At 41.7% G+C, this 25,553-nt stretch overlaps 1 protein-coding gene across 4 annotated transcripts in view; it reads right to left on the bottom strand.

Annotated features, from left to right (window-relative positions):
- Window positions 1–25,553, bottom strand: part of coro2ba (coronin, actin binding protein, 2Ba) — a 50,342-nt gene that overhangs the window by 16,060 nt on the left and 8,729 nt on the right. For 3 of the 4 annotated variants that reach the window (XM_065267731.1, XM_065267732.2, XM_065267733.2), the window contains exon 2: window positions 1,317–1,517. In XM_065267731.1, coding sequence (XP_065123803.1) covers window positions 1,317–1,517 — 201 coding nt within the window. Of the gene's footprint in view, window positions 1–1,316; window positions 1,518–9,804; window positions 9,950–25,553 lie in introns of those variants that run through there. The other variant, XM_065267734.1, reaches the window with a different exon arrangement.

Below are 25,553 nucleotides of genomic sequence, written 5' to 3'. Positions count from 1 at the left end.
TGCATAATTTGTTAATATGAAGGAGATGATTTCTTTCAGAACACGTCTGTTTTTATACAGTATGTTTTGCTGTTCTTGTAAATGGAACCTAAACTATCCCATACCAAAACAAAAGAGTCTAAATTGTTCACTGTGGATATTAAAAAGAGAGCGATATGGGTTTCTGTTAGTATGCATCACATGTGCACTTGTTTATTTATAAATTAGAGGAGGGATGAGTCATCATGACTATGCAGCAGACCACTTAAACTATTTGCACCAAGTAATGAAAATGCATGCACTGCATCTGTTAGTACTTCTCCTTAGTGTGGCTTTCTTTGCAATATTAAAAAGTCTGCTTGTGCAATTTGTATTGCCATCAAAGAGCATGCACACAGCAGCACCAATGTTTAACCAATGATCGCTTGAGATGAATGTGTCAGATTAGTGTGACAATTATGTTCATTTTTTAAAATGTTTACGGAAATAAACTATGAATTAAATTCTTTAGTATCCTACTATAGAAACTGTTGCTCTCCTTTGATTAAAAAAGATTAAAGTGAAAAAGCCAGCACCATGACATGACCCTAAGTTAGCCTGACCTGAACCGAACACAAACCTTATTCCTTTCAAACGTAAACATTTATGCATATACTACTGCTCTATATCAGCTATAGTTTGTCCCCATGTCTTATCCTTGGCTTCCCATATAGAAACATGAGACTGGCAGACCCAGCTCAAGTTCAGCCTGATGCGCAGCCGCTCCCTAATGATGATACTGTACAGGCATAGCCTGCATCAGCTAAAAGTGATAGGAATAATATGAGATGGGTTTGCTGGATCATTTTTTCATATTTTATCTGTTTAAAACATTCTGTATAATCTTGACAATCATTAATAGCAATAATATATAAATATATATATATATATAAATATCATAATGTTCCTATTTTTTATGTTTCTTTATTTCTCTCTCTCTTCATGTCTCTGCTGTCCTAAAATGTATTTTCTGTAAAGCAGCATGCCAAGGAAAGTAATTAATTTTATAAGATGAATATTATTTTAACAAATATTGTGTAGAAGCTGCTGCTTTAAATATAGGCATACTGCTACAAACAGGCATTTCAGTTGTACAGTTAACTTTAGACTCTAAAGACACGTGTTGTTTATGCTAATGGGCTCAATTTAAACTGGCAGTGGCAAAAAAATAGCCTTGCTGCTGTTTGTGCTGTCTGACGGACTGCATTGTGTTGCTCATTGATTTAGCGCGAGCCATAAGAAAACGCTTATTCGCTCGTGCAGGATCGCTCGGCCGGTTGGCGCGGAGCCGCCGTTACCTGAGTGACAGGGATGACAACGAATGATCCTCCACCGGAGCTCTCCGTTACTATAGCGAGGAACTTGGCGTTGACCGCGCAGAAGTGGTTGTCATGGACGTTTTTTGTGATCGGGATGCCTTCGAAACAGTGCTCCCGGTTGGCCACTTTGCCGTAGACGTTTCGAAACTTGGAGCTTCGGTAAGTCGGCCGCCATGACATCTGCGAAACACATAAAATAAAACCGTCATAATGTAAACACAACTTGAGTGGGATTGCTGGTTTCACATTTTCCTACACAAAGGATGGGACATGTAATCCTTAACAACGTCTACAGCACAATATCACACACAACATTCAATAGACTTAAATACTTATATTGTAAGCAAGTTAGTTACAACAACAAACGGATTTTGTGGCCCAGACTTTACTTCCGGTAGATTTCCACAAAGAATCAATAACAACAGAGGCTTTCTAGAGTAATTTATTTATAATAGTAAATTACCTAGTTCAAAATCATAGCTAAAGCGTATTAACCATTACACTGAGCTAACCATTTTCTATCCTTGTAAAAGCCCCCAAAAACTATGCAAATATGATACATAAATATAGTGGTATTTTCTGCATCAGTGGTTTAAAAATATAAAATATGTCGTTAACTAGGCCCCCTTCCATTAGGTACAACAACAAAAATGTGTTGTCAGGTTTTGCTCACTTTAGGTTACAAATTTGCAACAAATATGGTTAACCTATACATTTCAGTTCAACATGTAACATTAGGTATATGATGACAACATTTTCAAAAACCCCAAAGCTCAAAATGTATCACATGGCCGGACAGAACAGACATTCCCATTTACAAAGATACATGGATTGTAAAAATCCATTGAGGATTGAGAAAGTTATGATATGTTTAATATTAGAAATCAGAAAAAAACGTATATATGGATGTCAATGGAAGGTGTGTGACCGAAAATGCTGCTTATTCACATGTTTTTGCTTGTAACTTTCTCATTTTATCAGATATTTGCATGATATTTGAACAGAAGGTAGAATTTTGTTAGTTGTTTCAAATTAAGTCATGAACATTTACTGATTTAGTCGGAATGGGCATCAGACTTTAGTTGGAACGAGGCATTGGACCCATGGAAACCATGGTTCCCTTTCAGTCGGTCACTACGACGTCACGTCGTGACCGACGAATTGGGAACTCGCTTAGAGAGACCAATCTGCTTCGTTTACTACTAAAACGCCAATGAACTTGGCATTGAGATATTTGCATAATGCTGGCGCCGCCCCGCCAGGTGCCTTTATAAGCAGCAGGTGCAAATAGGGAAATTAGCTTTTTCGCTTCGAAAGCCGGCTTTATCTGCTACTGAGAAGCTACTCTCTGCTCTTCTGGGAACGGTTGCTGAAGTTGATTGACAAGCAGTACTAACACAGCGGACGCTCGCAGTATTCCACGGCTCTGCATCTTTTTTGTTTTGAGTTTAGTGTGTGCGTTGCCTTCCCTGTGCGCATCATCAGCTGAGCACCTAAAGAGTGATTTCCCTAAAAGAGTGATACGTGAGAGCTCTGTGTCTTTTTAAAGGCAGCCACTCTCTCGTATATGCGGAGATCAGCATCCTTTTCAGGATAGCTTTTCCCCGTGCGATCTTGGATGCGAGAAGTATAGGGTTCCAGTGACGGTCACAAGCGCTGTCTTCGTGCTCAGGCATCGAGCACTCCGGGGCTGCGTTCGTGGAGAGTTTCTGTTCTCTCTGTGAGAGCATAACCCTCTTGGATTGCGGAGACAACTGTCGTTTCTACGGGAACGCTGTCCGCGCCTTTGCAGTGCTGACGCCGCCATGGTGCGGCTGTCAAGCGCTCGCAGGGCGCCCTTCGCGTCACTACGCTGAGTAGGACGGAGGATGCGTCCTCCACCTACCGGCCTTCTCATCCTCAGCCGGTTGAGGCTCCGATGGAGACTGCAGAGTCGTGTTCTACGATGTCTGCCGAATCCATTGGACCTCCTTCTGGTCCCGTCACTTCTGCAGCATCAGAGGGGTGTCCATTTTTCCTCCGAGGCAGAGTCGTTCCGGAGATGGCGGCCGTGCCCGCTCGAGCGGCGGAGACGGTAGAGTTGGAAAGGTTAACCCCTCTCCGCCCGAACCGTCCCGCCCACATGATTGGTACTTCGGAGCTGCTCGGGCCTCTCGGTCCTCTCCTCCTGTGCCTTTCTTTCCCGACGGCACGAAGAGCTGACGTGATTTGCGGCCGTCCGGCCGTTCAGCTTTCGCCCCTCACCTCCCTCACCAACGGAGCCGCTAAGGGCGGGGACCCCTTCAGTGGAGCGGGATGCGTTCCTGGAGGGACCACCCAACCCTTCCCTCCCGTGTTTGTAGACAGTCGTCCGGTTTCGGACGCTGCCCATCAGGCATGCTGGAGAGGCGGCTTCGGCCCTGCACGCAATAATGTTGCTGCAGGCTCACCAAGGATTTACGAGGGAGACCGCGACCTTCAGTCGTGCGATGTCCACCACAGTGGTTCAAGATCGCCACCTTTGGCTGTGTCTGGCTGACATGACGGACGCAGGCGAGAACAACTTCTTTAATGCTCCTGTCTCACAGACCGGCCTCTTCGGCGAGGCCGTGGAGTCGTACAGCTCCGCTGCGCAGACTGAGGCGATCTCCTAGGTCATGCCCCGGCTAAGGAAAGCTGCCCTTGGTCCACCACGCCGGCTCCTCAGTCTGCCTCTCGCCGTCGGCGTCCTGCGGCGACCACCTCCGTTCCCCTCCTCGGACCCCATCTCGGCAGCGCAGGGGAACCGGTCGTCAGCAGCTCGCCCCGCCCGCTTAGCCGCTTCCTGTGAAATTCGGGAGTTTAAGTGGCCAGTGAAGGGCGACCCGGATTGGCAGAGGATCACTCTTCAGGAGATGGAGCTCCTTCCCCCGATAGAGGGTCGGGTGGAAAATCCTTGGTTTGCATATGTTCCACCGGCTGTTCGGCCGGTACCCACTTAACCACACATAAGAGTGCATTCCTCTTCCCTCTCTAGGTCTCCGGAGGATTGAGAGAGCCGTGAGCGGGTACACACCAGCTCCCCTACCTCTCCTCTATCGCCAGCGGGTGACCTGAGGAGTCCGAGCTCTCCGCTGAGGAGACCGGACCACCAGCACCCTCATCGGAGTCTGCGCTCTCCGTAGAGGAGACCAGATGACCGTTACCCTCAGCGGGCTCAGGTCAGTGTCACACACACATACTGTAGATGTTTATGCTGTCACAGCAGACGCACCGGCAGTCCCACCTGTCTCGCTTCGCTGCCCCACCGCGGGTACTTCGGTAGTGTCGTTATTTCTCCTCGTACGGTGCCTGGGTGCTTGGCTTCAGTTCCCAGCCCGTTCGTTGGGTTTTACGCACGATCCGCCTCGGTTACGAATCCGGCACTCCCCAAAATTCGGGCTTTCGTTTCACTGTGGTGAAAGCGTCCGATGCACATGTACTGCGTGCAAAAGTCGATATCCTGTTGGCGAAGGATGTTCGAGCCGGTCCCTCTTACCGAGATGATGATGATAGGGTTTTTCCAGCCTTTATCTCATAGTACCCAAAATACGCGGCGGGTTACGATCGATTTGATTTACGCACCGGCTCTACGAAGGTGTTCTTTTTGGATGATAACGCCGAGGCTCGTATTTCAATATTCAGATCGGTTGCAGCCTTAGACCTGTAAGACGTGTACTTTATGTGTCCATCTCCCCTCGCTTTAGACCGTTTTTTCGCTCTGCGTCGTGGGGTGGGCATATTAATACTGAGTACACCATTCGAGCTGTCTCTCTCTCTCTCCGTGTCTCCATGTGCTAGTCACGGCATTAAAATATCAGAGAGAGAGCGTTGTTCGCATTCTGCTTTTATGTATGTCGACTTATAATAGCCCGTTCTTAGCAGACGTGCGCGAACACAGAGAGTTAATGCTTCGGCATCTCGCTCGTTTAAGTCTTCAGGTCGACTGGGAAAGAGCAACTTTGCCCCGTGCAGAGGATCCTTTTTCTCAGTATGGAAATAAGACTCGATCGACTAATTGGCGTGTTTAACAAGAGCGCGCAACCAGTCAGTTCTGACTTGCCTCGGTTTAATTCGAGGGAAGTACGCGGTCCCTCTGAAACAATTTCAGAAGCTCCTGGACATATGACAGCATGCTGCGGCTGTGACGCCGCCCGAGCTGCTTCATATGAGACCGCTTCAGCGTTGGCTTACGATCGAGTCTCGAGGAGAGCGTGGCACACCGACATACACCGTGTAAACATTGCACCTGCGTGTCATTTCAATTTTTCCCCGTGGTAGACCCGGCATTTCCGATAGAAGATATGCCCCTGAGGGGTCTCCTGGCATTCTGTATATTGCAATGCCCTCAGCACGGGATGATCAGCCACGTATGACGGGCTTGCAGTCTCAGGGGTGTGCATAGCACCCCAACTGCCGCGAGCGGTGCACTATATATCTGGGACTTGTACGCTCCGCTATGGAGATGCGAGGGAAGGATGTATTAGCCGACACCGACAACATTGCGACTGTTGCGTTATTTACCGTTAAGGCGGTTTGCGCTCTCGTCACCTGTCGCATCTCGCTCGTCATCTCCTCCTTTGGAGTCAGAAGTATCTGAGGTCCCTTCGTGCCATTTTTATCCCGGGTCGCTCAATACAGCGGCAGACGCGCTTCCCGAGCTGCGCCCCCGGCGAATGGCGACTCCACCCCCAGACGGTCCAGCTAATTTGGAAGAAGTTCGGTCGTGCGTAGATGGATCTGTTTGCGTCGCCGGACGATACCCACTGTTGCCTTTTTTTATTCACTAACCGAGGGCAGCCTCGGCGTGGATACGTTGGCACACAGCTGGCCGCGGGGGATGCGTAAATACGCATTCCTTTCAGTGAGCTTTATCGCGCAGACACTGTGCGAAGTCAGGCAGGACGAGGAGAGCCTTTTTAATAATCGTCCGTACTGGACGACTGGGAATTGCTTTTCATAGTTAATGCTCCTCGCGACAGCCCTCCCTGGCGGATTCCCCTGAGGAAGGACTTTCTTTCTTTAGGAAGGGGCACATTGGCACTCGCGCCCCGACCTGTGGGATCTCCATGTATGGTCGTTGAGCGCGCGCAAGGTTTAGGTGATTTATCGCAAACGGTATCTAACACCATCGACGCGGTTCGAGCACCGTCCACAGACGGGCTTACGCGCTTAATGAAACCTTTTCGTCACCTGGTGCTCTTTGCAACGCGAGGACCCCAGAGAATGCCCATTAACATTGTGCTTTATATCTTCTACATAGGTTAGATGGTAGGCTGTCCCTTCGCCATTAAAGTTGATATCGCCGCTATTTCTGCTCGTCACTCACTCACTTATCAACGGCAGATCAGTTTGCCAGCATGATTTGGTTATTACATTTAAGAGGCGCTCGCAGGCTAAACCCCTCGCGCCCTCCCTCTATTCCTCCTGAGACCTGTCCATGGTGCTGAAGCCCTTCAGGTCCCCCATTTCAGCCTTTGCAGTCTGCGAGTCTGAAGTTTTTGTCAATGAAACTCTGACCCTGCTAGCATTGGCCTCCGTGAAGAGAGTAGGGAATTTACATGCATTCTCTGTTGACGATTCGTGCCTTTAGTTTGGTCCTGCTGTCTACTGAGACCCAGACCAGGCTACGTGCCCAAAGTTCCCACCACTCCCTTCAGAGATAAGGTGGTGAGCTTGCAAGCGCTGCCCCCGGAGGACGCAGACCCAACCATGGCTTTGTTGTGCCCCGTACGCGCACTGCGACTCTACGTGGTTCGCACGCAAAGCCTCAGGACCTCAGACCAGCTCTTTGTTTGTTATGGTGGCCAGCAGAAAGGGAAAGCTGTCACTAAGCAGAGGATGTCTCATTGGATAGTTGATACTATCGCCCTGGCTTATAATCTTCAGGGTATTCCTTGCCCCTTTAATTTGAGAGCGCACTCCACACGGAGTGTTGCCTCATCTTGGGCTTTAGCTCGTGGTTCCTCGCTAACAGACATCTGTAGAGCTGCTGGTTGGGCGACACCTAATACGTTCACTAGATTTTACAGTGTTCGTATCGAGCCTGTATCCTCTCGTGTTCTTTCCTCACCAGGGGGAGCACGGAGAGCAGTCTCGCAGGTCGGCTTGCAGCCTCCAACTGATGCTTCATAACTGTGTCAGTATGGAAGGCCTTCAGAACAAAAAATGCGTAATGGTTTGAATTGTTCTTCCTCCGCTGCCTTGGCAGCCTTTGTTGCGGAGCATTGGCTGTCAGCCTTTCACTAGCTGTATCCTCGCGAACCTACGTGTCTGGCTCGGGCTCCACATTGTGTCCCACCGGGTTCCTTTGTGAGTATTTTTCCGTGGGGTTAATCCTACCAGCCCACGTTTCCCTTAGCAGAGCACTGCTTTGCTTACACAGCCACGGCTGTCTTTATTCCTCAACTACGGTTGACTTTCGCCCACCATTAGCCCTTATGACGGGCGGTGGCTTCCGCAGCGTTCCTATCCCGCTCAGGTAGGGCGCTTCCCAGTCGCTGGCACTTCTGTGGGGTTAAAGGAACATCTAGTGCCCGGCCTTCTGCCTTAAAACCTAATTCTCCTTCTCCTTAAGTGGAACCGGAGGGCTTTACGCAGACACTGGAAGAGGTCAGCCCTCAGTGGCGTTTTGGTAGGGATTCCCAATTCGTCGGTCACGACGTGACGTCGTAGTGACCGACTGAAAGGGAACGTCTCGGTTACGGATGTAACCCTCGTTCCCTGAAGGAGGGAACGGAGACGTCACGTCCCGTCGCCACAGGGCTGCTCCCTGCTGTTTATCGACCGGTCACTTTCTCCCGGCTTTCTCAGCGAAAAGAAGCTAATTTCCCTATTTGCACCTGCTGCTTATAAAGGCACCTGGCGGGGCGGCGCCAGCATTATGCAAATATCTCAATGCCAAGTTAATTGGCGTTTTAGTAGTAAACGAAGCAGATTGGTCTCTCTAAGCGAGTTCCCAATTCGTCGGTCACGACGTGACGTCTCCGTTCCCTCCTTCAGGGAACGAGGGTTACATCCGTAACCGAGACTTTTTCAGAACGATGCCTGCAGTTCTGATGTTCTGACAGGACGTTTACTGTAGTCTATTACCAGAAGTGTGACTACCAAATTTCGGCGATTTATTAAAATACATTCTCCTCAATAGACTTAGGGTACCATGTATCAGTACCAAGATAAAAGATATATATTCATGTCTACCTACCTTTCATTAATGTCCAGAGTTTAGTGGAAGCACACCGACCAGTTAAAAGTGACACAAATTTTTAAACAGTTGCTGTGAATTAAAAACACCTCCGGGTTGAAAGCATAAAATTTCAAATGATTCTGGTGTTCGGACTTGACGTATTTATTGTCGTATTTAGTAAAAACATATGAGGAGTGGATATTACATGAGATGCATTGTAAAAGTCTCGTACTGGCGGAAACACATTTTATGCCTCAGAATTTTGACCATGATGTCAGCATTGCTAGTAACATATTTACACACAAATCCAGTCCAGTATTACTGGGCCCATAATGACATCGGGAGAGAGGCATATGTATGACAATACCAATTTTTTACACATATTACACAACACTAGCAACTTCCATGACATCAGTCCATGATTTTGGCTCTGTAGTACTGCAAACTCCAGCACTCAAACAGGAAGTGGCTGATGGATGCTTGTAAAACCACTAAGCCGTTTGTAGTTTAGCCTAGAGGAGTGTGTAAGCAAGAATTTAGGCTCTAATGAATGAGAGATATAGTCACCACCCAAAATGTGATAAAATTGGAACAGATAGGGGCCAAAAACAGACTGAGAGAGGAAGTGTTAAATCATCAGCAAGAGAGAGACAGAGAGATTCATCACCATTGTCTGATCTGAGCTTTATGTGGGATTGATAGCACTCATTAATGAAGAGGGCATTGTCTTGTGAATGAGTGCATTTTTGTGTTGAGCATTGTGCATTAACGTATAGATGTGAACAACCATTATTTGATTAGTTTATTTGTAAATATACATGCTGCCTGGTCAGGAATTGGGTTTGCATACTAAAAAGTGTGGTTAGTGTTTTGTTAGCAATAGGGTGTTAAACTGTCTCCTTACTTTCCATCTTATCACTTTTTCCCCTTACTCGTTTCTGCCTAATTTTCAGCTCTCCTACTGCGTCCGTGTATTTACAGCGGTCCTATAAAGCTTTAAGCGCTTGGTGTGTCTGTTGTCCTGCCTGTTTAACTATAAACAAATCAACAGCAGTGTAGAGAGCTGCTGTGCTTTTGGGATTTGAATACAATTATTCAGTTAATGCTGCATGTACACACACATACACACATTTTCACAACCGAAAACAAACCAGTTTCAATGTACTTTGTATCCTAAAACATAATATTTCTATATTTTAATCCAAAAAGCTTGCTTATTCGGTATAAGATAATAAAATATATTTTTTCCCTTAACTCTAAACTATGATAAAGGTAATGTCTTACCTTCCCCCTGGGTTTGAGCTAAGGACTCTGATAACTCCAGCTAGTGCCTCAGTTTGCTTCAGAAACAGCCTGTATCCTCTTCCTGCATACATGTATGTTTCAGGCCTGTGTTACTTTGCGGTCCTTTTTTCTCCCATGACTTCTCCTCCCACAAACTCCTTCCATCCCTCCCTCTCTATTTCATTCCCTCCCTCTTAGCAAGGCAGGCAACCCCAGATCAGCTACTGAAGTGTTCAGTCTCTCTCTCTCTCTCTCTCTCTCTCTCTTTCTCTCTCTCTCCCTTGAACACACAGTGCATCCCATATGGTTATAGCTATGGTTATAATAAGCATAATAACACGAAAACTGTCTTTACCTCTACGTTCTTTTTGTTTATTTTTATTTCTTTCATCTGTCTTGCTGTCCATAAGCACCCCATCATAAACATGTTCTTACAGCTATGCTTGAATATCAGTGTTTTACCCAATGTTGCAGCACTTAGCTATATAGTCACATTCATCATGTTCAACCCGCCAATCATGTTTACATATTAATGAGGCTAAGGGAACATCAAACATGCTCGTAGTAAGCATTTTGTTTTTGGAGGGTGTACTAAATTATCCCTACATTAAGAGTATGTTAGAGGCTGGCGAGTATTTTCTTCTTCTTAAACAGTTAAAATGATTCGATATTTATGCAAAGAAAATATGATACCTAAGACCTATGTCATTTGAAACATTCATATCTCTCTCTCTTTTTCTTTCTCTCTGATTATCTCGAATGATTAAATAGGATTTTTAGTCTGGCTTCTGACAACCACTATGCAGACAGATAAGATTTATTTGACTTTACTGAGATCTCTCCTTGGCCTTCCCTTCAGCTCTGCTCTCTGGTCACCATGTGTCTCTCAAATGCCCAGCAGATATTCTCCAGCTGGGCTGTTTTGCAGTGAACAGACACTGATACAAATTCTGTCTAGAGAATATTTTCAACATGACACGATAAAGCATGTTTGAGCTTCTAAGTGTAGGCGTTTATGGACTGGTAATCAAAAAGAACAATGACTGTGTTCAGTGATGAACTAACACAAGAAAGGCATGTGTATAGGAGCACTGGTGTTTGTGTCTGGTTATTGTTTATATAATTTATATGATGAAGTCTTCACTGGCCATATTGTTGCATATATACCTTCAGGGGTCATGGATGTGTGTATGCATGTCTCTAATGCTTCACTGAAGAAATAGTCTCAACCTTAAAGAGCTTCAGACAGCATTTCCACAGGCCACCCTCTGTCTGTTTACTGACAGGATGACCGTTGGATGCACATTGCACCGAAAACGGCATACGCTGGCTACAGTCACTGATGCGGATCTGATTGGCTGGTGCTGTTCTACTTCTGAGTAAAGGCACAAACATTTTTCCATTTTCCATGTATGTTGCATTACACGGTAATAGTGTTTGGGGCGGTTTCCCGGACAGGGATTAGACTAGTCCTAGACTAAAATAAATGCAATAGCTGTCCAAACTGAAAACAACTTGCACTGACATATCTTAAAATACATCAGTGCCCTTTGCTTTGCTTCAAATGAACACAAGTAATGTTTTTACCTCCGATAAATGCGAAATACATTAATAATACCTGGCCGATAACTATTCTGAATCGCACAGCTGATATTATTCACAGCTATTTCATGTACTACAGCTTTTTATCAGTAAGTCCTTATCGATCTGAAATCACTGTTAGTTTGAGTTGTTTATAACATGCATTTGAAAAGCAACACTCGTCAAACATAATCATTACATATTCTTTATTGTCATGAAAATACCTGAAAAGAACAGTAATATAAATATTTCCTTAAGCCATTTCCTGGAGCTGCGTTTCATAGCTGCGTATGTATGGTTTTTTGTCTGCAGCGCATATTGGCACGAGAGCGCCATCTGGCTTTTGGATGTAGCGGCATTTCACTGTATATCATTGAGAAGCATAGTAAGCATCATCGTTCGATCGATCGGAGCATCCCTAGTTTTTAGTAAGACATGTTTGTTACAACTAGTTATTTTTCATAATTAAACTGATCCCACTGTCTGTGCTTATTTCTACGATAACAACTGGCTGCCTATACATTATCCCTTTATTTAAAGGATTACTCTATTTTCTTACTCTATTAAAAAATCCTGATAATTGACTCACCCCCATGTCATCCAAAATGTTGATGTCTTTCTTTGTTCAATCCATTCCAGGATTTTTCTCAATTTAATAGACATTATTGCAGTTTAAAATTGCAGTTTAAACGCTGATTCAAAGGTCTCTAAATGATTCCAAACGAGGCATAAGGGTCTTATCTAGCAAAACCATCGTCATTTTCGGCAAGAAAAAAATAAATAAATACTTTTAAACCACAACTTCTCATTTTTTGCTCTAAACAATCCCAAATGAGGCATAATGATCTTATCTAGCAAAATGATTGTCATTTTTGGCAAGAAAAATAAAATATATGCACTTTTTAACCACAACTTCTCGTATTGCAGCAGCCGTGTGACACGCCAGCGCGACCTCACGTAATTGCGTAAACACGTAAGACTTTTATTAGAGACTCAGAGCGATGATCAAAACATACACAGAGTTTTTACTGTTTTTGCTTCATTGTATTATAAGTTGTGTAAGAGCGCCATAAAGTGGATAATAGCGAAAATATGGATTGCTGTAAAAACGTGTCATTGGCAGGGAAGAGTTTTCTCTTAATTGACGAGATAACTCCTCAGTGGGGGGGGGAAATAGTTAGCCCACCTCTGCCTATGCCTAAAACCGGCCCTGTTGCTGAGTATTTTCTACATAAAATTGGAGTTTTCATTCCTGTGGTTTGAAATCTTTTACATATGCTGTTCATATGATGCTCAAAAATGAGTTTTAAGTAATAAAATTATCGACTACAGGGGGACTTCCCATAGATAGACAAATTTAGATCGCAAACTTTATAAACAAATATTTCCTTCATTCGTCTATTCATTAACTGCAGTTATTAATATTTTTTTTTCTGTTGTCTATTTTCTCAAATCTTCCCCCCTAAAAAACTGTGGTTGGTGTCTAAATCAATGTCTAAGTAGGTGGATCTTGGCTAGAATAAGATACAGTAAGGATCAGACTTATGCCGCTAGTCAATGTCTGGCATTGCGGGACTACTAAAGCATGTATCATTTTATATATGCCTGTAGCAATGCAAATTTAGCAGAATGCTTGAGAAACAATTATTGTATGATGTGTGTATGTGGGTGCCATGCTCTGCTGTGTGCAGGTGATCTCTTTTGCTGCAGGGTGGAGGGACTCTAGAGACTACACTGTGTTTATTGACTTTTCCATATTTCGCCTGCAGTCTTATATCGACTATATTATGCTGCTGTATTGTGTTTTCTTTATTTTCTTTAAGGCTCAACCTGCATCACAAAACACCATCTGGATTTACCACTAAACTCACTCACCCAACCTAAATCTTACCACTAACCTAAATCTAAAGCTGTGCCACAATGTTGTACTTTATAACTCCAGTTTATCACAGACCATCATGTCTGGTGCACATATTTGATTTCATTACCAACGTTTGGCTGAGAAAACCAAAGCCCCCCAAAGACAAAAGCGCAGTTACCATTCATTTATCCTTTATAGTAGAGTCATTCATAACTCTATAACAGCATCCCGATAATACACCCCCACCGTGATCTGCCCTAAAAATGATAGGCTACATTTAATAACTCCATTATATAAAAATTCAAGCAACATCCAAGACAGGAAACAGGCCTCCTCTGTACATAAAATGGGAAACAAAAATGGATGGAAAGCCTGTAGTGGGCCACAGTTGGTTATCGATTAAACAGCTGTCAACTACTCTTCATGCCAGGCACCCTGTCTTTGTTGGGCATATGAGTATTCATAGCAAAACTGTAGTTCCCATAATAAGAAGGGGGAGTCAGTTCCGATACCATTCCCTGTCAGTGGTATTTAAACAATGCTGATCCTGGAGACCCGCTAGCTGTTTTGGCAGCTCTGGTTCCAGCTGTGAGTGAAATACAGCTGGGAATGAGCCAGATCAAGTTAGCTTTCTTTTCTTTTAGGCACAGAAGTTCGAATGAATGCTGGTGACTTTGGAGACAGGTTTTAGCGTAACCTTTAATAGATCTTATCCTTAAAGGGACACTCCACTTTTTTTGAAAATTTGCAAATTTTACAGCTCTCCTAGAGTTAAACATTTGATTCTTACCGTTTTGGAATCCATTCAGCTGATCTCCGGGTCTGGCCCTACCAATTTTAGCTTAGCTTAGCACAATCGATAGAATCTGATAAGTCCATAGCATCCCACCTAAAAACAACGAAAGAGTTAATATACTACTACTATACTCTCATTCTGGTGTAATAATCAAGGACTTTGCTGCTGTAACATTGCTGCAGGAGGCGCAATGATATTACGCAGCAGCTGAAAATAGTCCCCTTAGTATCTTTCAGTAGCAGGGGACTATTTTCGGCTGTTGCGTAATATCATTAGGCCTCCAGCAGCCATGTTACGGCAGCAAAATCGTTGATTGTTACACCAGAATAAGAGTATAATTCTGAGCCATATCTGCCTAGAAAATCACAACTTTGAATTTTCTGTCTGTCTTAGTTCACGATGTAACTACAGAAGAGTCAAGTTTTAAATAGGAAAAATTTCGAAACTCTTTGGTTATTTTTTAGGCATGATGCTAATGGACTAATCAGATTCTATGGATTGTGTTAAGCTATGCTAAAAGTGCTAGAGCCAGACAAGGAGATCCGCTGAATGGATTCCAAAACTGTAAAAATTAAATGCAAATCAAACTAGGGCAGTGGTTCTCAAACTGGGGGGCCGCGAGATGGTGCCGGGGGGCCCCAGTTTTATGACATTTTATAAAATAAATTAATTTATCATAAATTCTGTGGAATTAAACCTAAAAAAATAAGGCTACTAACAAACAGCACTACTTTGTATCTTCAGTATGTTTTTTTTTTTAGTTTTAGAACAGTTTTTTGTCATACATTTTCTTTGGGGGGGGGGGAGGAATGCGGCGTACACAAGGGGGGCTGCACGCTAAAAAAGTTTGAGAGCCACTGCTCTAGGGGAGCTGGAAAATGAGCATATTTAAAAAAAAAAGTGTGTCCCTTTAAATTTGACCCAAGTGCTGAATCTGTCATTCCTGAACTTTAGTTACCAAATTTAAGATGGTATAAAATACACATATACTTATTATATGATTGCAAAGTGCATAATATAACATTTTACTCAAAGTCAGTCAGTGGCATGGACAGTGGCAGTCAAGCTAGGAAATTGACCAACCGCTTTTTGTTTGCTTAATGCGTCACAAGCCTAATCTTTGTGTGACACAGAGTAATCGAATAGTTAAACATCTTGTCTTACCTCTGTGTGTTTTAAAGCAGGTAAATATGTGCCAAAGCATGTCACATTTGTCTCTCAGAGCATGAGTACATCTCAAGCATATTGCAGCTTGATTATCATGCATACATGCTGAATGTTGAACTCCAATAACGCCATAAACACTTGTATTCGTGTGTTATGACTGTATATTAGCACAGAACTCATGTGGACCATAGAAAGACCTGAGATGTAAGAAGAGAGAATGGCCTTAAATACACAGTGAAAAAGCAGCTGCATGGATAAAATTAGGGGGTTGGGATGGTGTATTCGATTGGCTGAGGGAATGTCAGAGACAGTGCGGAGATGCTCATTACTACTGTACTGGAGGGTGATTTGCGTTGGGGGTGCCCTTTGTTTGTATTTGTCTGTCCACAATTTCCCCCAGTGCAGATGCAGCCGTGAGTTTGACTGTGAATTACAGCACTAATATTGTAATTTTAACAGCTGACTTAAAATCATCCGTTTAAAAGATCACGCATCACAACTATGACCTAAAACATGTTTCTTTGTTGTAAATGGCCATTTTGTACACTGTAGGACTACAAGATATGTGATTGTTTGCGAACCAATCCCTAAAAATCTAGAGACATTCCCTTTCAGTTGTTGACATTTCCAGAATGTTACACATTTGGTGCAGAAGAATTTGAAGAAACACATTCTCTAATTGTTGTTTTTAGGTTTCATTGTTGTCATAACCATTGGGATGGTTTTAAAGAAAACAAAAAAGAATTTGTTGAGCTTAATATGAATTATACTTCCTCAAAAACAAAAGAAACAAGACCACCAGCTTTCCCCCTTTTGTCTCTTTGGGGATCAGACACAAACAGACAGGATGGGTGCAGTCAGGCCACAGGGCCTCCAGCTGAAAGACTGAAGATGAGGGTTGTGAACATAAAAAACTTAAATATTAGGCCCCTCTTTTGCAAACATCAACGCCAAATGTAATTTTTTAGCGTTAATGGTCAACAACAGCACCACCAGAGTTAATGCTCTTTCAAGATCCATTTATCAATTTTCACTGTTTGACTCCTTCTTGTACAGGAATCTTTGGGAAAGTGTTGTGACTATCATCTCTTGAGGATAAACACTGTGTTGTCTATGCAACTATAGACAGGATTTCCTTGAGAACGAAGTCCTTTATCATACTGGTAGATAAAGCAGAAAATAGCTTTAAAAAAGGAGGAAGTTACCATATGCTGTGCTGAAAGACACATGCAGTCAAGGTTTTTGCTCAGCACTTTAAAGGACCAGTTAGGCTTGTGAAACATTATCCCTATCAAGGAATAAAGTAAACACCCTCCTCTTTCCCTGTCCTTCACCCTGAGTCTCTTTGATAAGTCAGTGTGACATACCACCCAAAATCGACATGTTAGTCAAACTAATTACAGCCATTTTGTGCATTTGTAAAGAAGCATACAAACATGACTTTCATGCAGTTATGCTTGTAAGTAGAATCATATGGAACACATTAAATCAGTTACGACACCACATATTTGCAAACATCTCTAAAATGTACTTCATGTCTCTGTGTTACTGCATTGACTGAAAGAGCGTCCCCTAAAGACTGACATTCCCAGGAGGTGAGCTTTGTGTTGTTTCTCTGCTTCTTTTAACCTTCTGTGTTGTTAATGGTCAGGGTGTGATAAGCAGATCCAACAGACGGGGAGATGGCAATTTTGGTAGGGGTGGGGGTGGGGGGGGGTTGCAGAGAGGAAGGACGAAAGATGGCACACATTAGAGACAGTGGGGGGCTGAATGATGAAGTTCTGGGCGGGGGAGATCATTATGGTCCTAACTGAGACCGACAGCACTATACTGACCCAACTGATTCCTCATTAATTAAATGACACAGACTGCAAGATGAAATTGATACGCATCTGAGTGATGTAAAAAACATTTAGATTTTTATAGATTAGCATGCATGGAGAATATAAAGCGATTCCTGTGTGTGATCAGGTGTGAGGTTTCTGACGCAGTGTGAGATGTGGTGGTTATGCCAACTCTAACCACATGCAACAAAAACACAAGCCCCAGTTATAATGGCTGCCATCTGGCAGGTGCTCAAGTAAATGCTTAGTAGTGGCAGCTTGCCTCCATGGCAAACAAGCAGGGACACACACACACACCCAAACAACATAAACCAAGACCACTGTGGTATTTTATAACTCACAGTAAAAATTAAAGCTACTCAAATTAAAAACTAAAGTTTAATTGCTGCTTTAAATTTTCTAAAGCGGCACACCCACTAGCCTGGTTTCCATTAAAGATTTGCACAAAACTTTTGCGTTATTTTCTAAATGTCGATTAAAGCTATTGTGATATGACATCGCTTTCATTAACCAGTGTTATGTGACTAAAACGTTATTTTGTTCTCTCAAGAAAAACCATGGTGACGGGTGTTTGACTTCATACGATCCCAAGCAGACTGTTATGCGGATGACATCAAAATACAGTGAGAACAATTCGAAAGCACACAGAGCAGAAGCCTCCCGGATTGCTTTTGCAGTATATTGATGTCAGGTCAAGTCGAAAAACACCTTTTATGTCTTGTTCACTAACCAAACGGTCTGCACAATAAAGAATCATTAAAGAATAAGACAAAGAATCATTGAAAATTACCACTACCACCAGCTTTGTTGTTTTAGCAAAGTTTTAAAGTTAATTTTTCACTCTTTTTATTAAGATACAAACAGAAAATATTGGAAATATGTGCACAAAATAAAAAATAATTTTTTTTTTAAACTAAATGTCTTCTTTCAGTCTGTATTTAGTGTGACCTCTCTTGGCACGAAACACATCTTGAGCTTTTTAATTTATTAGAATTTAATTACAATTAGAAATTAGGATTTAATTTTAAAGGTTTAAGAGATCCTGCAGCTGCCTGCTATTGCTCAAGTGCTTTAATACTGTTTTAAATACTTCATACACATTTCCTGTATTTTCTGGTTGTAATCTAATAAAGAGACTGAGAAATAATTAGATATGATCACTATACAATTGCAAAAACAACAAATGGTGGCATGGTGGCCTAAGAGTTTTGCACAGTACTGTATATGGGAGCCTTTGCTTTTTAATTCGCTCTTTCAATTTGCGCAATTTGAAGGGTAATGGAAACGCATCTACTAACCTTCATAGTGTGTTCATGCATAATGCATACAATGCTGTAAATATGTAATTTCTTTCAAGCTAGTCAGCTGTAATCTGATTGGCAGATATCCTTTTAAAGTAAGGGCTATTAGGCAGTTTAAGATTCAAATAGCACCAGATTTTATGATAAACTGCAGTGATAAGTTCACTGTACTTTTTTGACCACTTTAAATGTAACTCCCTAAGAATATTGTATAAATTGTTAAAACTTTAAAAACGAATAAAATCAAAATAATTAGATATGCAAAGATTTTGTTAAAACATAATGATTAAATTAAAGGTAGGTAAACCAGACAATATGTGCAGAGAAATGGGGTTTAAATCTATTCTCTGTATTTTGGCATGCAATGTTCAATCTACAGCAAAACCCACTTTCTGCCAGCAGAACCTTTCATTATTTAGAGAGCTTCAGCACAGATGTAGATGCACTTTCCAAAATTATTTCCATCCCAACCTACATATTTCTTTTGGAATGCCAAAAACATGCATAAAGACTAACAGCCTGTCATTTATGATTCAGTAGGTAGATATTCGCCTCATCTGTCAGTTATAATTTATTAAAGTTTTAAAAGCAGTTGGCTTTTATTTTGCCTGTATAGTATGAGATCGCATCTCTTTGAATAGATACTCGTTGTCATGCCTCACCCATTGTCCTGCTCAGTGTGCATGCTTCTTACTAATCCTATGAAAGCTGCACATAGGTAGTGTCTGTGCAATGTACTTCATCATAGAGAAAGTACTTTTACAAATTGGATTAAAGCTTTAGATTTGGCACTGATTTGCTGAGTGGACAGACTTTCTCTCCAGCAGTCTTTGGCTCTGTGTGAAATTTAACAGTCTGCTCCTGTATGATGATATAGAGAAGGAGAGCATCATAGCTCAGACATGCCATCTGCCCAGACACACCACACCCAAAACCCACTGCTTTATTGTGCCATTGTGTTGAAAGCTGGCTGTAAACATTGATATTTTAGGATATATGTTCACAGGGTCATGTCAATTATAAATATTAATTGCATTTTAAATTTGGAGACTATGCATTGATGAATTGTTAATAACTTCTCGTACTTGAATGATTATAGCGTGAATATTATCCAGGTTTTTACATAGCTAACTTACTTATTCTGCCAGTTCGAATGGTGCTATGACAACAGCAGTCTGATCTCTCAGTGTCATAATAATGTTACCTAACTACTGATGAGCACTGACCTTCCACACTGACATCACAATGTCATATTAGCCTGTTGTCCATCTTCTTTTCTAATGTCATCTGACTGTTTCACAGTGCTGTCAGGATTGTGTTTCAGTATGATTGTTAGCGCAGCACTCTATAATTGGCTTTTGCAAGGTGCGCTGTAAAATGTCTTCAGGCCAGTGTATGAGAGGCTGAATGAGGTGATGAGTAAAACTATTAAAAAACAATTTAAATTTCATTATAGGATAGCGGAACTAAGGCTGCTTTCAAGGAGTAAAAAAAAAATAAGACAGACACTGTGATGACAAACTATAATTCATATTTTAATGTTACATTTATAACATCCTATTTGTTGGCTAGCATTTAAGTCATTATACCTCAATAATATGTAAGGAGCAAAACTCTGGACACTATATGCAGTGCACCTATCTACTACTGTTATGTGGCACTAAATGGCACTAAGTGTCACTGTAAAAAAGGTGTTTCTTTTTATTTGATGTTAATAAGAGGAAGAGAGGATCGTAACTGTTTTTCATGAAATGGCTAAAAAATTACAAAGGAGACAATGTAGGGATTCATGTGCTATAAGATATATAATCTTAAATACTATTACTAAATTCATGAAATGTGACCAATATCATCCTTCACTTGCACTTCTTGGGTATTTTCTAAAGCCTTGATCTCACTGACAGGATATCAAGTGATGTGTCCAGTGACAATGCTGTGATTACCAGTGGACATGATCTAATTTCCATAAAGTACACTCACCTAAAGGATTATTAGGAACACCATATTAATACTGTGTTTGACCCCCTTTCACCTTCAGAACTGCCTTAATTCTATGTGGCATTGATTCAACAAGTTGCTGAAAGCATTCTTTAGAAATGTTGGTCCATATTGATAGGATAACATCTTGCAGTTGATGGAGATTTGTGGGATGCACATCCAGGGCAAGAAGCTCCCGTTCCACCACATCCCAAAGATTCTGTATTCAGGGCTCGCAAAATCGCTAGCCCGACGTCCCAGGGCTATTGTGAATTCCTGTCGGGCTACCAAAATGTATCTTTGCCCTGCCCGTCGGGCTATCTTGGGTAGGAAATAATATTTTAATGTTTTTGCTTTTTCTCAGATTTAGTTAGGTAATTATATTGTATGTATTTCGGCGTCCTCTTGTCAGTCATTATCCTCACGTAACAAGTGAAACTGTCAGGAAATGAAGTGAAAGCATAAATAAACCCATCCTTTAATGTGCACGTCTGAAATGTGCGCAACCCTCTGCACGCGACCCTCTGCACGCGCTTCTCCCGGCTTCGCTCTTCACAAGCACCTGCCTGCTCTTGTGCTCAGCGCGAATTCAATTCATTTAAAAAAAAAAATTACCTCATAGACCAACATTGTTTTAGCGTTTCTTTTTTCTTTCTTCAGGTAGTAAATATATGAGAAGGAAAATATATTTGAGTGATTTCCGATCGATTTGACACGTCTACGCTATTAAGAGAATATGATGTTAGAAGCTTTTGATAGGTGACTAAACAGCAGTGGTAAGATATTACATTTACCTAAAGCGAATAGAATGTGTGTTTGTCATTTCGTTTTACCTCAGAGTCTAACATTATTCTAGCGAAAATAAACGGCTATGGTAAGATCTGTTAACCTAAAGGGAATTAAATGTTTATTCCTTTATAAATATCTGTTTTAAGTCTTCTATATTGTGTTAAAGTCACTGGTTGTTTATATATTTGATAAAATACCATGTTATCTAAATATGTGTAGAGGTATTTTATTATATTAAATTAAATTAAAAATAACCTATAATACATTCATATAATATTTCAGTAATATAACAATTCAATTATTCTAACGTTAGGGGAACGTTAAAATAACCTAAAAATAACATTAGGGGAATGTTTATTTTCTTTAAGAAAACATTCCTTGCTATTAAACAAAAACCTTGGAAAATTACATTCTAGAAACCAAAAACTAATGTTAGGGGAATGTTTTGGGTACCAAATTGTTAGCTGGGGATGGGCAGAAATAGTTGGCTTACATGGAAATCCAGGATTTATCAATATTCTACATTAAACAGTGTATTTTTTATTCGGGCTACTTGTATTCATTTCGGGCTACCAAAAATGAAAGAGTGCCTGCCCGAAGGGTTATCAGGGATTAAAAATTTTTGCGAGCCCTGGTATTGGGTTGAGATCTGGTGACTGTAGGGGCCATTTTAGGGCCATACATGTTCAAGAAACCAATTTGAAATAGGGATGCTGATATCAGTTAATTTTCCCGACCGACAACCGTAGCTTCTAAACCGAACATTAACCGTTAACTTATAAGATTTTAATATGAAATTGTCATTGAGTAAAAATACAGTTGACGGTTGTCTGTGAACTAGTAAAAACAAAACATTTAATTTGAACATGCAAACAGCAGCGACAGATCAACAACAGAACCAGGATTCATACATTATGAGATATTCACGCAACATTACCTTATTAAAAAGCACGCGATCGGTCCAGAGGATTAATATCCAAAGGGCAGATTGTCTCCGTTTCATCTACCACAGTGGAGCAGGACGCTTTTCAGAAAGTTTTGGTTTTGCGTCGTCTTTCTCCGTTTGTGCAAAAAGAGAGATGTTCATGGTCAGGGTCAGAGGCCATCAGGGAATGTCTGTCCGGATGTGCGCGAGACAGACCGCGTCATCTTGCGCAGACACGCGCGCGTCTCCGTTTAGCTTCCAAACACGCATACAAATGATTTCTCATACAAATGATTACTTTATCAGACCGTCAGGTCATTTACAGGACATTCACAAATTAAAGATAGAAAATGTCTGTCGGCTCATGACGACACGCACCATGGACAGTATTAACAAATTTTTTTTATTTTAACTGATAATGTTAATCGGTCATAAATTCTTACCTTCGGTTAACGGTTAAACGGTCAATGTGAACATCCCTAATTTGAAATGATTTGAGCTTTGTGACATGGTGCATTATCCTGCTGGAAGTAGGCATCAGAGGATGGGTACATGATGGTCATAAAGTCATGGACATGGTCAGAAACAATGCTCAGGTAGGCCGTGGCATTTAAACGATGCCCAATTGGCACTAAGGGGCCTAAAGTGTGCCAAGAAAACATCCCCCACACTATTATACACCAGCCTGCACAGTGGTAACAAGGCATGATGCATCCATGTTCTCATTCTGTTTACGCCAAATTCTGACTCTACCATCTGAATGTCTCAACAGAAATCGAGACTCATCAGACCAGGCAACATTTTTCCAGTCTTCAACTGTCCAATTTTTGAGCTTGTGCAAATTGTAGCCTCTTTTTCCTATTTGTGGTGGAGATTAGTGGTATCCGGTGGGGTCTTCTGCTGTTGTAGCCCATCCACCTCAAGGTTGTGCGTGTAGTGGCTTCACAAATGCTTTGCTGCATACCTCGGTTGTAACGAGTGGTTATTTCAGTCAAAGTTGCTCTTCTATCAGCTTGAATCAGTTGGCCCATTCTCCTCTGACCTCTAGCATCAACAAGGCATTGTCATCCACAGGACTGCCACATACTGGATGTTTTTTCCCTTTTCACACCATTCTTTGTAAACCCTAGAAATGGTTGTGCGTGAAAGCCCCAGTAACTGAGCAGATTGTGAAATACTCAGTCCGGCCCGTCTGGCACCAACAACCATGCCACGCTCAAAATTGCTTAAATCTTTTCCATTCTGACATTCAGTTTTGAGTTCAGGAGATTGTCTTGACCACGACCACACCCCTAAATGCATTGAAGCAACTGCCATGTGATTGGTTGATTAGATAATTGCATTAATGAGAAATTGAACAGGTGTTCCTAATAGTCCTTTAGGTGAGTGTACTGTACCTGTAAGCTAGTAGGCAAGATGGTCAGAAGTTAATGCAGTGAAATAGTAATAGAAATGATGCATGGAAAATGTGTAAGAAAGTGTCAGCATTCAGAGTAGGCTTGATATATTCTAGGGCTGTCAACTAATATTCTAAATTCTAATATATATTCGAATAGTAAAAAAAAACGAATTTCGAATATGAAAATTAATATTCGAATAAATTATTATTATTATATAATATTTTTAAAGCCCGCGGTAGTAGAGGCATGGCTGTCTGCTTTGTGAGTGGGCGCACTAGTTCTCCTGGTTCAGGGACAGGTCACAGTAGTCACACTGTCTGTCACTGTTAAAAGTTGACGCGTCTTGCATGGAAGATGGCAGAAAGTTGACCGCAGCAGAGAAAGCGATTTTAACCCCCAAAAATCTAAAAAGCTATGTCTGGAAGTACTTTGGATTTTGGTCGGTAGGAGGTAAAATTGTTGAGCCGCGAGATAAAGTTGTTAGCATACCATTCGACCACTATAGCAACATGATGTCACATCTCGAAAATGTGCACCCAAATGAGCATGGCATCTTGTACACACTGCATATTAATTCGTTTGTCACTTCAACTTTTAATGCTTAATCCTGTTCTGTACACACACACTTCAGTAATTTACGGGACTGACAATCGCATTCCACAACCGCATTAACTCCCGCAAACTGCAGTGACAACCGCGTTTACAGAAACTTTGCATGGTGTGTAGCCTACATAACCGAACTGAACAACTATTAGTTAATAAGTGTTTAAACGTGCATCATGGACATGACAGGTCTCTCTTCTGAAGAAATAAATTATTACAAGGGGGAAAAGTCTTCTGTATGTGCGGTAGAATGACAGAGGCACAAGCGTTTGCTGCTCAGTGTTGCCAGATCTTGCACTAAAAAAACAGCGAACAAGAAAAATCCAATAATAAACCAAAATAAATCCAAACGCTTTACCTCAAAGATCAAAATATTGGGACTGGCACCTTCACATTTTAACAACACCAAAAACTTGATCGCTTCATGAGCCAAAAGCCATAAACGGTTAAGCGCTAAAATGGTATGCGAGTACAAAAAAGACGAGGACCTGGCAACACTGCAAGAGCGCGCGCAGCCTCACAAATGCGTACAATACACAACGACACGACGGAGGTTTATTGCAAAACATAATGCTGTTAAATTATTTTCATCAAAGCTGTGAGTGATATGCACGTGAGACAGCAGACCACTATGGTTATCTCCGTGTCAATCATCACATTTTCACATTTAAATGCGGTTGTCACTCCTGAAAGTTTGCAGTGTGTACGAGACCACAATGTGTGGAACTCCAGCTAAACAGTCACGTCTTAACACTTACTTTGCATCGCCCGCCACAAACTATTTGTCTGCAACACTACAAGAGGTCAAAACGGAGAAATTAATTTCGTTCATTTGTAAGTACATGAGACTGATCAGTGTCGAGGATGGAGCAGGCTTCAGGGAGTTTTGTCAAGCAATGTAACCGAGGTACCATATCACTTTGATGTCTCTTGATTTACTTGTTTTGTGTATGTAATATACGTTGTCAAATGTTTAAACTTAAATAGACTACCTGTAGAAGTAGTTATGTCTCTTTATTATATTATTACTATATTAATTTGTCCTGTTATTTACGCAATGCGTCGTTAACGTCGTTGAAAAAATGGGCAACCAGATATTCGAATAGTTCGAATATTCGTTGGTTTTTTAGGGAGAATATTCGAACGTCATTTTTGAGCAATTTTGACAGCCCTAATTTATACATGGATAATCTCGTTTGTAGTGTGATGTATTACACACTGCTGCAATTTATAGTTAGACATTTTTCCCTCCAGCATTTTTAGATGTAAGAAAACTGATTCCTTGTCAAAATAAAATGATGCTTATTTTTTTCAGCAGTAGATCCCACTTCTGATCAAATTTTCAAAGCTATGGCCAGTTAGGCAGCCAACGACTTATGTTGTGCTATTAAACAACAGGATTACCGTCTAGCGACCAACAGTTCAGAGATCTATAACTGCTGTCAATGTAAATGGGGCTGTAGAGCACACTTCCAGCACTTAGAAACTCTTTTATCTATTGATCA

This window comes from Paramisgurnus dabryanus, chromosome 2, assembly GCF_030506205.2.
Source record: "Paramisgurnus dabryanus chromosome 2, PD_genome_1.1, whole genome shotgun sequence".
NCBI lineage: Eukaryota > Metazoa > Chordata > Actinopteri > Cypriniformes > Cobitidae > Paramisgurnus > Paramisgurnus dabryanus.
Note: the sequence above shows the minus strand (reverse complement) of the source record. Positions and strands in the feature narration are given on the sequence as shown.